The sequence below is a fragment of the Coregonus clupeaformis genome, unplaced genomic scaffold (assembly GCF_020615455.1).
Source record: "Coregonus clupeaformis isolate EN_2021a unplaced genomic scaffold, ASM2061545v1 scaf0457, whole genome shotgun sequence".
Classification (NCBI taxonomy): domain Eukaryota; kingdom Metazoa; phylum Chordata; class Actinopteri; order Salmoniformes; family Salmonidae; genus Coregonus; species Coregonus clupeaformis.
The window spans coordinates 107203-116935 of NW_025533912.1; the positions used below are offsets into that span (position 1 = coordinate 107203).

Here is a 9733-nt window from a genome sequence, read left to right on the forward strand (position 1 = left end):
TTTATCTCCTAATGAAGATTTGTGTTGGTGTACTGGTTTTCCTCAACAGCCACCCTCTTTGGATGTATTATTGTTGCCGGCTGTACAGCCAGAGCTTGTGTGCTCGCCCAGGGTTTCAATTTTAGTCTATTTTAGGATTAGGGTTATGTCATGAAACGTGGGCTACTAGGCCTACATTATAAATATGACACAATCAGCATTTCACTTTGGATATGAATAATCCAAATTATCAATCAGTTATCAAAACGCTCAGATATAACCACCAGGGCAGGAGGGCGAAGAGATGAGAAGAGTAGGCTATCTCAGCTGATTTATGCAGGAGATTTAAAATAATAATGTAAAACATATCTGTAGGCTTTTTAGTAACTATTTGAATGATGTTTTAGTCCAATGCATGTTGGTTGAACGCTTTGACACCTTGAACGTGAAAGTGAGTGGTTCAGTGAGTGTCTCCACCTAGAACATCACAGAGCTGATGAACGTTCTTTTTCAGAACCATGGCGAGCGCATTGTGACGCTGTCCCTTCTACTCCTACTCAGAGCCATAGATACAGTATTTTCTAAATGGTTATACTCCTACTGTTCTCTAAACAATGGTTTCATAGTTTACAATTGTATAAACTCCCAAATCATGCTCAAAATTCAATTTAATTGATGTCACTGTTGAGTGTTTTTTAATCAGTTTGATAAACATGTTCATCCCATTGTGACATAGCCAACCATGACTTATGGAATACTTTGACGTATTAATGGTCCCTATAAATCCCTGTAATTCTAAGAAAGAATTGTCAGATGGTTTTGAACTCAGTCAAAATCACTGCAGTATGTAGAGCGATAATGAGTAGGTCTATGTTCAGTCGTTTGTTGAAAGCGACCCCGCTGAGATTCCTCCGCAAGAGGTCGCTTCTGTGTGCAGCTGACCTGTTGTTTGCGACTGGTTCGGCAGTCTACTTTAATAATAATAATAATACGCCATTTAGCAGACGCTTTCATCCAAAGCGACTTACAGTCATGCGTGCATACAGTTTTTGTGTGTATGGGTGGTCCGGGGGTTCGAACCCACTACCTTGGCGTTACAAGCGCCGTGCTCTACCAGCTGAGCTACAGAGGACCACATATAGCAAATATTACGGTATCGGTGAGGATGCACTGGCCACCGTGGAGAGCTTGGACCGTGTTGTCACGGTTGAGGAGGGTAAGTTTACATATTTGACAATGTCTAAATAGTAATAGTCCCAAATGCCACCCAATACCCTATTTCTTATTTTGACCAGGACCCATAGTTCTATGGTTAAAAGGCGCTGGTCAAAAGTAGTGCACTAAATAGGGAATAGGGTGTCATTTAGGTAGCAATCATGGTGATGACATTTTTTACAGTGTAGCCCTAGATTAACAACAACAAACAAACTTGCTCCTTTGAAACCAAACCCTTGCTTTAGGTTTAATTGAACATGTTGGTACATTATGCAGACACATAAATACATTTGATGTCATACAATATAAAACACAAGTAAATATATGATCAGCCTAACTACATGGACAGATGTCTGGTGTCTTGTAGCTAGTATTTCTTAAACTTAGAGAAAACAATCCTTTATTGTTTTTCATAAAGATAATGAGCCCACCCTGGACCAGGAGGACCCAGTCCTTGTTCAGGTAAGAATGCTGCAGCCCTATCAATAGCTTGGGTGCCAGTCTTTCCGCTCTCTTGCCAATTCCATCGTGGCAATATGATATTGGCATCACAATCCCATAAGGAGTGGACAGAGAGCTGAAACAGACTGGCACCCAGGCTATAACAATACTGCTTCATTAGCAGGATTGGCTCAATAACAATCTGTCATTCAAACTGTCATTTTACTTACTCATTAATTAATTCTGATTTTCTTCCTTAGTATGTGGTTGAGGAGGTTGGGCACCGGCCCTGTCTGGCTTTAATCCCTTGGTCTGGACCTCTGTGGGTTCCCAGCTCTGTAAGTCCATCCATTCTGATACTCTTTGGTCTTCTCTCTGGTCTTAAAACTGGTTTATGTACTTTAAACATAAACATGACGTTTTCTGAAGAACAATATGGAAATACATTTCTGGAAACATATTCCCTATTTTTTATAACTGCAGCCAACATATTACCTTACCCATGCTGGGAGGATGCTGGTGAGAGAGCTGGCAGTGTTAAACACGCAGGTAACCATGCAGATTATTGGACAAAGCTCATCTGATCTAATAGGCAGGATTACCTTCAGTATCCACTACGGTAGTGAAATACTTTGATGTTCGTTCCCTCATTTTCTCACAGATATTCACAGTGGAGCAGCCCATTTTCATCTGTTTCACTCCTGCTAGGAGGATGGTATGGAATGAACTGTCCTCTCAAAATGAACAGGTAGCCATTCATATGCAGGTACCTCAGATGTTTCCTTAACCTTTCAACACAGACCTGTGTAGTGTCTCAGAATCTATCATGCAGTGGCCTCCTCTTGCGATCCTCCCTAGTCCAGTCTGTCAGTCCTATAGGCTACCTGTCTATCATTCAAACTGACTCTTAATTGAATCCTGTCTTGTTCCTTAGTATGTGGATGAGGAGGTTGGGCACCGGTCCTGTCTGGCTTTAATCCCTTGGTCTGGACCCTTGTGTGTTCCTATCTTTGTGAGTCTATCCATTCTGATACTCTCTGGTCTTTAGAGGATATTAAAGATGAACATCAAGTCACTAGTTTTCTATAAAACCACATAATGAAAAAACATATTCCCTTGTCTTCATAGCCTGTCTTCTCCAAGGCCAAACCAGTCTACTACCTCACTCGTGCTGGGAGAATGCTGGTAACAGAGCTTGCAGTGTTAAACACACAGGTAACCAAACACATTATTAACCAAAGCTCATCTGATCTTATAGGGAGAATTTACTTTACCCTGTTCCCTTTTTTTTCACAGACTTCCAAATTGGTTATAATAATAATAATAATTAGTCATTTAGCAGACGCTCTTATCCAGAGCGACTTATCCATTCACCTCACTGAAGCTGGGAGGCTAGTGCTTGACGAACTGTCAGCACCTTCAGATAGCCATTCACAGGTAGTCAATCACATTATTAGACAGTCATAGCTGATTAGTAATAGTACACATTACAATGTCCTCTATCTCCACAATTGTGTGTCTTATTAATCACAGAGCAATCTCTATAATTAGGGGATGTCTTTGTTTTTCAGCCAAATAGGGAAGACTCTGGTTTTCCCTATGAGAAGTTGCAGCTGGTTGGGAACTGGGGTTCGTTTCATTTCCATTACTGGAATATCCATTATGGACGAGTGCAGGTACTTCAGACATATTCTTAACATTTATGAACACACCTGTGTATTTGAACTCCCAATTGTCTCTGGGTTTTCTTTTGTATGTCTGTCCCTAATTGAAACCTAGGGGAAACTTGTCGTACGAACATCATGTGGGCTCTATATCACTGCCAGGGATTATACTCAGAACTGAAATCACCTGCCAAATGTTATAGACATCTACAGCTAACATATAGAGAGAGGTCTGGAGACTGAAGGAGTTTTTTCTTTATAGCAAAATGAAGAGGACATGCATCACCTGTGCATTGTGAGGGGAGTAGAGAAGCAGCTGTGGTGGAGCAGAGTCATCCAGGAAAAAATCCTGGACCCATGGGTGAGAGATTCTCAACTGGTCTTTCGTCTCAAATGCACCTGATTTGTGTCAAATGACGCACATGCTATAGGTCTACTTATATTTCCTGGATGAAATTTAATGTTTCTCTGTCTCTTTTAAAGGGTCTCGTCCAGGTGGTCCTCACCAACAAGAAGCTGACTGGTATTAAGGTACAGTCAGGCAATTTTTCACAGAAAAAATGTAAAGTGGCAAATGTCCATTTACCTATTTGAATAAATACATGTTGACAGAAAATGAAATTACACGTTCTAATCTCTTGCCTCATTTTTAGTTCCTTGGTAGAAGGATCCATGGACTCATGTCCTGCCTTGTCAAGAGGAGGTCTGAGTTCACCTATTATGAGGATGCCCAGGTACACCCCGTTGTTTCTCTGTGTTATGATTTATTTCAGTGTTTGGTTGAGGGGTTTTCAATATGGTGGTTTTCAGTGTTGGGCTGACAGTGTCACATGTTGTGTGTTAAACAGCAGGTGGATATCTCCACCACAGTGGAGGGGTACCAGGAGAGGGGGATGAGATGATGGCATATCAGTTCTCCACCTCTGACATCATCACCACCCCTCATGAGCCGTCCTCTGGCTCCTCTCACCAGTTCCCCCAGAATTCTACGCCTCCCCCTTTCCCTTCCGATTCCCCTCCCAGTCCCCCTCCACCTTACCACTCCACCCAGGACCAGGACCAGACCCCTGACAGCACTCCTCAGGTAAAACTATTTCTACAGTCAATAATTCTTATTTCATTTGTACTTGTGTGTACAGGTGTGTGTCATTGTTTTGGTATCGATTGGTTTGTGTTGTCTGTCAAGGGTCAAGTTGTTAGGTCAAGATGAAAGTATTGTTATGATGTCACTGAATGTTTTGTCTGCTTCAGTTGATGTTGCAGGTGAAATGCAGTTTAGTAGAGTTTAAGTTAATGTGATGTCTGTTTTAGGAGTTTGAGGAGGAGTTTGTGGAGGAGCAAAATAATGCTGCAGATGTGCCCCAGTTGCGGTGGGTTCGCTTTCATGTGTTCATCTATAGTAAAAAACTTTGCTTTAGTTATACAGATGTAGGATCTTAATTTGAGACAGTTTGCTACAGCAGGAAAATAATCCCAGCAACAGGATACATTTTTCGTTAGGGCAAATCGAGTCTAAAATTTAAAAGTGGAAATTACAAACTTGAAAATTCCAAATACGCTACAAGTTTGCATTTCCTGCCATGCAGGAAAATTCTCAGCAACAAAAGAGTGATCAAATTAAGATCCTACATTGGTATGGTCTTTCTGAATCCTGCAGTTATAATATAGGCTAACATAAAATGATTTCTTAATTTCATGGCACTGATGTTTTAGCTTCTTAGGTTGAACATTTGTTATTGAACATTTCTATTTACAGGCGTTACTTTAAAAACCAAGGGACAACCAACTTCTCTCTGAGGCTGGCCGGTATCAGACGTGCTATGGAGGTGAGAAAATGTGAATTTAGCACTTTTTGTATTTCACTTCATGAACATTTCTGGACTATTTGTAAATGTACTGTCTTGTTCTCACAGGTTCTGACATCCTCTGACAGTACCTCCCTCAATTACCTCACCCACGCTGGGAGGATGGTGTTGAGTGGACTATCCGAGCTCAACCAGCAGGTAACTAATTACATAATTGTGCAACGTTCATCAGACCAGATATATAGTTCCCACTGGGCACAGATGTCATTTCAACATCTCGTTTTGATTTACATTTGGTTGAGTTGTCAACTAATGTGAATTCAATGTGAAATCCCCCCCAAAATTAACGTAATTGGATTTAGGTTAAAAGACGAAATTCCCTTACGTTGATGACTTCTTTCAAATCCAATCAGTTTCCCACTTTGATTCAACATCATCACATTGACATTTTGTATTGATACAACATTGATTAAACCAGTTCTTGCACAGTGGGTTACCTTTAGGCAACAGTGATTCATAGGGTTTAGTTGAGAAGTTTCAACGTCATACTAGCCAAACAATCAGAGGCCCTTTGAATTACAGACCTGAATCTTTGAGTTTATTATCTAAGTTTTAAGGAATTTTATGATTGTTTTGTTTTGAGGATGTGAGGCAGTTTCAGCAGGCCTACGACCTACTGGTGAACTTCATTAATGAGCCAGCAAACAGGGAGCGACTAGAGCAGGAGATGGCTCTTGTAGGAGTAGGTCTACATGCAAGCTTGAGCGTTAGCTGCAGGCACCGTCTTCTCATCTAACATCTACTCAATGAGACTTTCTAAAGTGCTTGTCAATGAAGATTATGTAATTATCCTATTTGTTTGACTTCAGATTAACCGCATCAACTTCGCAGATGTTTTTTATGAATTCGTTCTACTAAGCCTTCTAGAAGGAAAGACATCTCTTCCTATATCTGTAAGTGGCCCTAAGAATGGAACATCCTGTTGTTTATCTATGCTATACACACTGTTGTCATATCAGATCTGTAGACACTCACTCATGTCCCCTGTTCCTTCTCCAGAAGCCTGGTAGCTTCCTTTATCTGCTCCTGCAAGTCATAATGAGGATTTACCCTCCTGGAGGAGCCTGGACAGAGGCTGCTGAGAACTTCTACCTCCTCGTTAAGGTACATCTCTCTCTCTCTCTCTCTCTCTCTCTCTCTCTCTCTCTCTCTCTCTCTCTCTCTCTCTCTCTCTCTCTCTCTCTCTCTCTCTCTCTCTCTCTCTCTCTCTCTCTCTCTCTCTCTCTCTCTCTCTCTCTCTCTCTCTCTCTCTATATATATATATATATATATATATATATATATATATAATAGTTGATGATGTGTCTGTTGTCAACAGGGCCAGATGAAGGCATGGCTAGAATCCATCTTCAACCTCAATGACTCAATCTATGAAAGCCCAGAGAGGCTCTCGGGGGAGGTGATGGGGAATCTAGAAATACAGGTTGAGTTCCTGCTGTCCAGCCTGGATTAAGGTTCCCAAACTGAGCTGAGGGCCCCATCACAAAATAAAGTGTTTTGCATTTAAACATTATCTGTCAATCGTAAACAAATGTTACATCATGTGTAGGGGAGAGTGGGGTAAGTTGAGCCATTTTTTACATTCAGCATTACTCTGTCAAGGGAAATATATTATTCTTTCAAAAATATACAGTATCTGTCACGACTTCCTCCGAGGCTGCCCCTCTCCTTGTTCGGGCAGGCTTCGGCGTTTGTCGTCACCGGCCTTCTAGCCACTGCCGCTCCTCATCGCATCATTCCATTTGTTTTGTCTTGTTTATTACACACACCTGGTTCATATCACCTCATTAGTACCTGTATAAGTGTTCCCTCTGCCCCCTTGTCTTTGTGTGTGATTGTTTATTGTGGAGGAGAGAGAAGCTCGGTGGAGCTCCATGTATTTTGTATCGCTGGGAATATTCCCTGTGTGCCTTGTATTTTCCAGTGCCCCTGTTTTGCGCACTGGAGTGTCTTTACTAGGGGTGTAACGATCCATCTACTACATCGATGTATCGATTTATATTCCTATGATCCAACTACATCGATCTGTGCTCGGCGAGTTGGCCTTTTGGACAACATATATCGATCTAACATCGTTTTAAAATGTAATAAATCGATTGTATCGATACTAGGAAATAACCCATTGGATTTAAGCACGTCAGACTTTATATGGATGTTTTTTCTTAGCACTTTTAATGATAAAGGCTTTAAACATTACTTGATTCAGTCTGCCTATCCGTGACGTCATCGCGCCAGCAACAGCGCAAAGGCGCCAAGACAACAAAGCATAGCATGGCGGATGACAGAGGAGAAGCCGACGAGCAAGAAATTATCAAGCCACCATTGCGGTCCTTACAAGAAACAGGAATCTAGGAAACTTCACCTGCACTGTCCAGTATCCAGGTATTTATTTCAGTCACACTGGTTGAATTTTTGGCTAAAAGGTTACTGAATCGATTTCAAGTCACTGAATCGTTTCGGATCATATCGTTCTAAATGAACCAATATCGTCCTTGAATCGTATCGACAGCCACGAATCGTGATACAAATCGAATCGTTGTTAAAACGAATCGTTACACCCCTAATTAAAAACTACAAAAATATATTGTTTACATAAGTATTATAATAAACACCCTTTGCAATGAGACTGAGATGAATGAGATCAAGGTGATCATGGTTTAGACCAGGGTTCTTCAATTCCGGTCCTGGAGGGTCGAAACACTTCTGTTTTTTATTTCTACTTGGTAGTTAATTGGACTCACCTGGTGTCCAAGGTCTGAATTAGCCCCTGACTAGAAGGAGAGGATGAAAAACAGAGGTGTTTCGGCCCTCCAGGACCGGAATTGAAGAGCCCTGGTTTAGACACTCGCAGAGTAGAAAGACATTTTGTAAATGTGATCGTTCAGATGTTGTTTTTGCAACAATTGAACAAAAAACAGTTTTGGCTTTATCATTATGGGGAATTGTGAGTAGATTGATGAGGGAAAAAAACAATTTAATCTATTTTACAATAAGGCTGTAACGTAACAAAATCTCAAAAAAGTCAAGGGGTCTGAATACTTTCCGAATGCACTGTATATAGACAGGTGTGTGCCTTTCCAAATCATGTCCAACAAACTTAATTGGATAGAATCTGCTCTTACCCAGAGAAACAGATTTCCCAATCTTCTCCTCCTCTTCTTCATCTTTAATGTTGACATTCAGCTCCAGTGTTTGACTGCAATCTTCCAGCTTCACTGATGCCATCTCTGGATATTGCGATGCAAACTGGGCTCAACTGTCACAATCAGGACCCAGTGACTGTATGTTTGGACTTATCTAAATCTGCTAGTAGTAATATAGAGAGCACAGACACAAAAGTTAGTGTTGACAGTTCTGGCAATATCTTTATTCTCTAAAAATATTTTTTTCCTTGTTCAATTATCTAATTCAGTGCTGTACTTGGACTGAAATAGGTGCCAATTCTCATTTTGGGTGTCGGTACTGTTTATATTAAGGAGCAGGAGCTCCACAAAACTTTTGAGCTAATAGCTAACCTATAGTAGATAAATGCATACATGACTCAAAATCCATTTAGTACAAGGTTACAGTTTGTTTTAGACAGCACTGTGTGCTAATTTCCTGAATAACCTTGTCTTCACTGTATTACTGTCACGGTCGTCTGCATAGTGAGTGGACCAAAGCGCAGCGTTTGTAGCGAACATGACTTTATTTAATAACGTACTCGAACAAAAACAACAAACAAAGACGAAACGTGAAGTCCTCAGTTACAATGACAGAAACGGAACAAAAACCCACAACCCTAAGGTGAACACTGACAGTTTAAATATGGCTCCCAATCAGAGATAACGAGCCGACAGCTGACACTCGTTACCTCCGATTGGGAGTCACATGACTACACAAGAAACTACAACCAAAACCAAACACAACCAAATGAACACACCCTATACCCAACACAACCAAATGAACACACCCTGGCTCAAACTACACAGTCCCGGAGCCAGAGCGTGACAGTACCCCCCCCTAAAGGCGCGGACTCCGACCGCGCCTACACCCCAAATAGGGGAGGGCTGGGTGGGTGTTGCTCCTCGGAGGCGGCTCCGGCTCCGGGCTTGACCACCACCCTACTACCATCCCTTCGTAGTGGCCCCAGTCTGATCTGACCCAGTTAGCTGGATCAGGACCTCCGACGCGCACCCCTGGCTTGGCGCGTGAGGCAGGAATGGACCGGTCCTGGCAGACGATACGCACCCTTTGCATGGTGCGCGGAGCCGGAACAGGCCTCACCAGGCTGAAGACTCGCATCCCTGGCTTGATGCGAGTAGCAGGAATGGACTGAATCCGGCCGACGACTCGCACCCTTGGCTTGTTGCGAGTGGCAGGAACAGGCAGGGTTGGGCTGGCGACGTACACCGTAGGCTTAGTGCGTGGAGCAGGGACAGGCCGGGCTGGACTGACGACGCACACCGTAGGCTTCGTGCGTGGAGCAGGGACAGGCCGGGCTGGGCTGGCGACGCACACCGTAGGCTTCGTGCGTGGAGCAGGGACAGGCTGGGCTGGGCTGGCGACGCACACCGTAGGCTTAGTGCG

At 42.5% G+C, this 9733-nt stretch overlaps 1 protein-coding gene and 1 long non-coding RNA gene across 2 annotated transcripts; both read left to right on the forward strand.

The window, feature by feature from the left end:
- Positions 1 to 1061: 1061 nt before the first annotated feature.
- Positions 1062 to 4201, forward strand: LOC121559407. The gene is made up of 14 exons (XM_045215494.1): positions 1062 to 1195; positions 1613 to 1656; positions 1896 to 1973; positions 2119 to 2184; positions 2297 to 2401; positions 2570 to 2647; positions 2764 to 2850; positions 2932 to 2943; positions 2992 to 3072; positions 3207 to 3311; positions 3562 to 3660; positions 3783 to 3830; positions 3953 to 4033; positions 4148 to 4201. Exons 4-14 carry the CDS (start codon positions 2149 to 2151, stop codon positions 4199 to 4201), a joined length of 786 nt encoding a protein of 261 aa, XP_045071429.1. The 5' UTR covers positions 1062 to 1195; positions 1613 to 1656; positions 1896 to 1973; positions 2119 to 2148.
- Positions 4202 to 5977: 1776 nt separating this feature from the next.
- Positions 5978 to 6672, forward strand: LOC123484775. Its single transcript, XR_006658696.1, has 3 exons — positions 5978 to 6057; positions 6164 to 6268; positions 6483 to 6672. It is a non-coding gene; the product is annotated as an uncharacterized LOC123484775 (long non-coding RNA).
- Positions 6673 to 9733: the final 3061 nt, after the last annotated feature.

Excerpts from the sequence above, each read along its gene's own strand:
- LOC121559407 (XM_045215494.1), top strand. The coding sequence starts at position 2,149 with ATGCTGGTGAGAGAGCTGGCAGTGTTAAACACGCAG. Across the intron at positions 2,402-2,569 it reads AGGTAGCCATTCATATGCAG|TATGTGGATGAGGAGGTTGG; the intron begins GTACCTCAGATG and ends CTTGTTCCTTAG. Across the intron at positions 3,831-3,952 it reads AGAAGCTGACTGGTATTAAG|TTCCTTGGTAGAAGGATCCA; the intron begins GTACAGTCAGGC and ends CCTCATTTTTAG.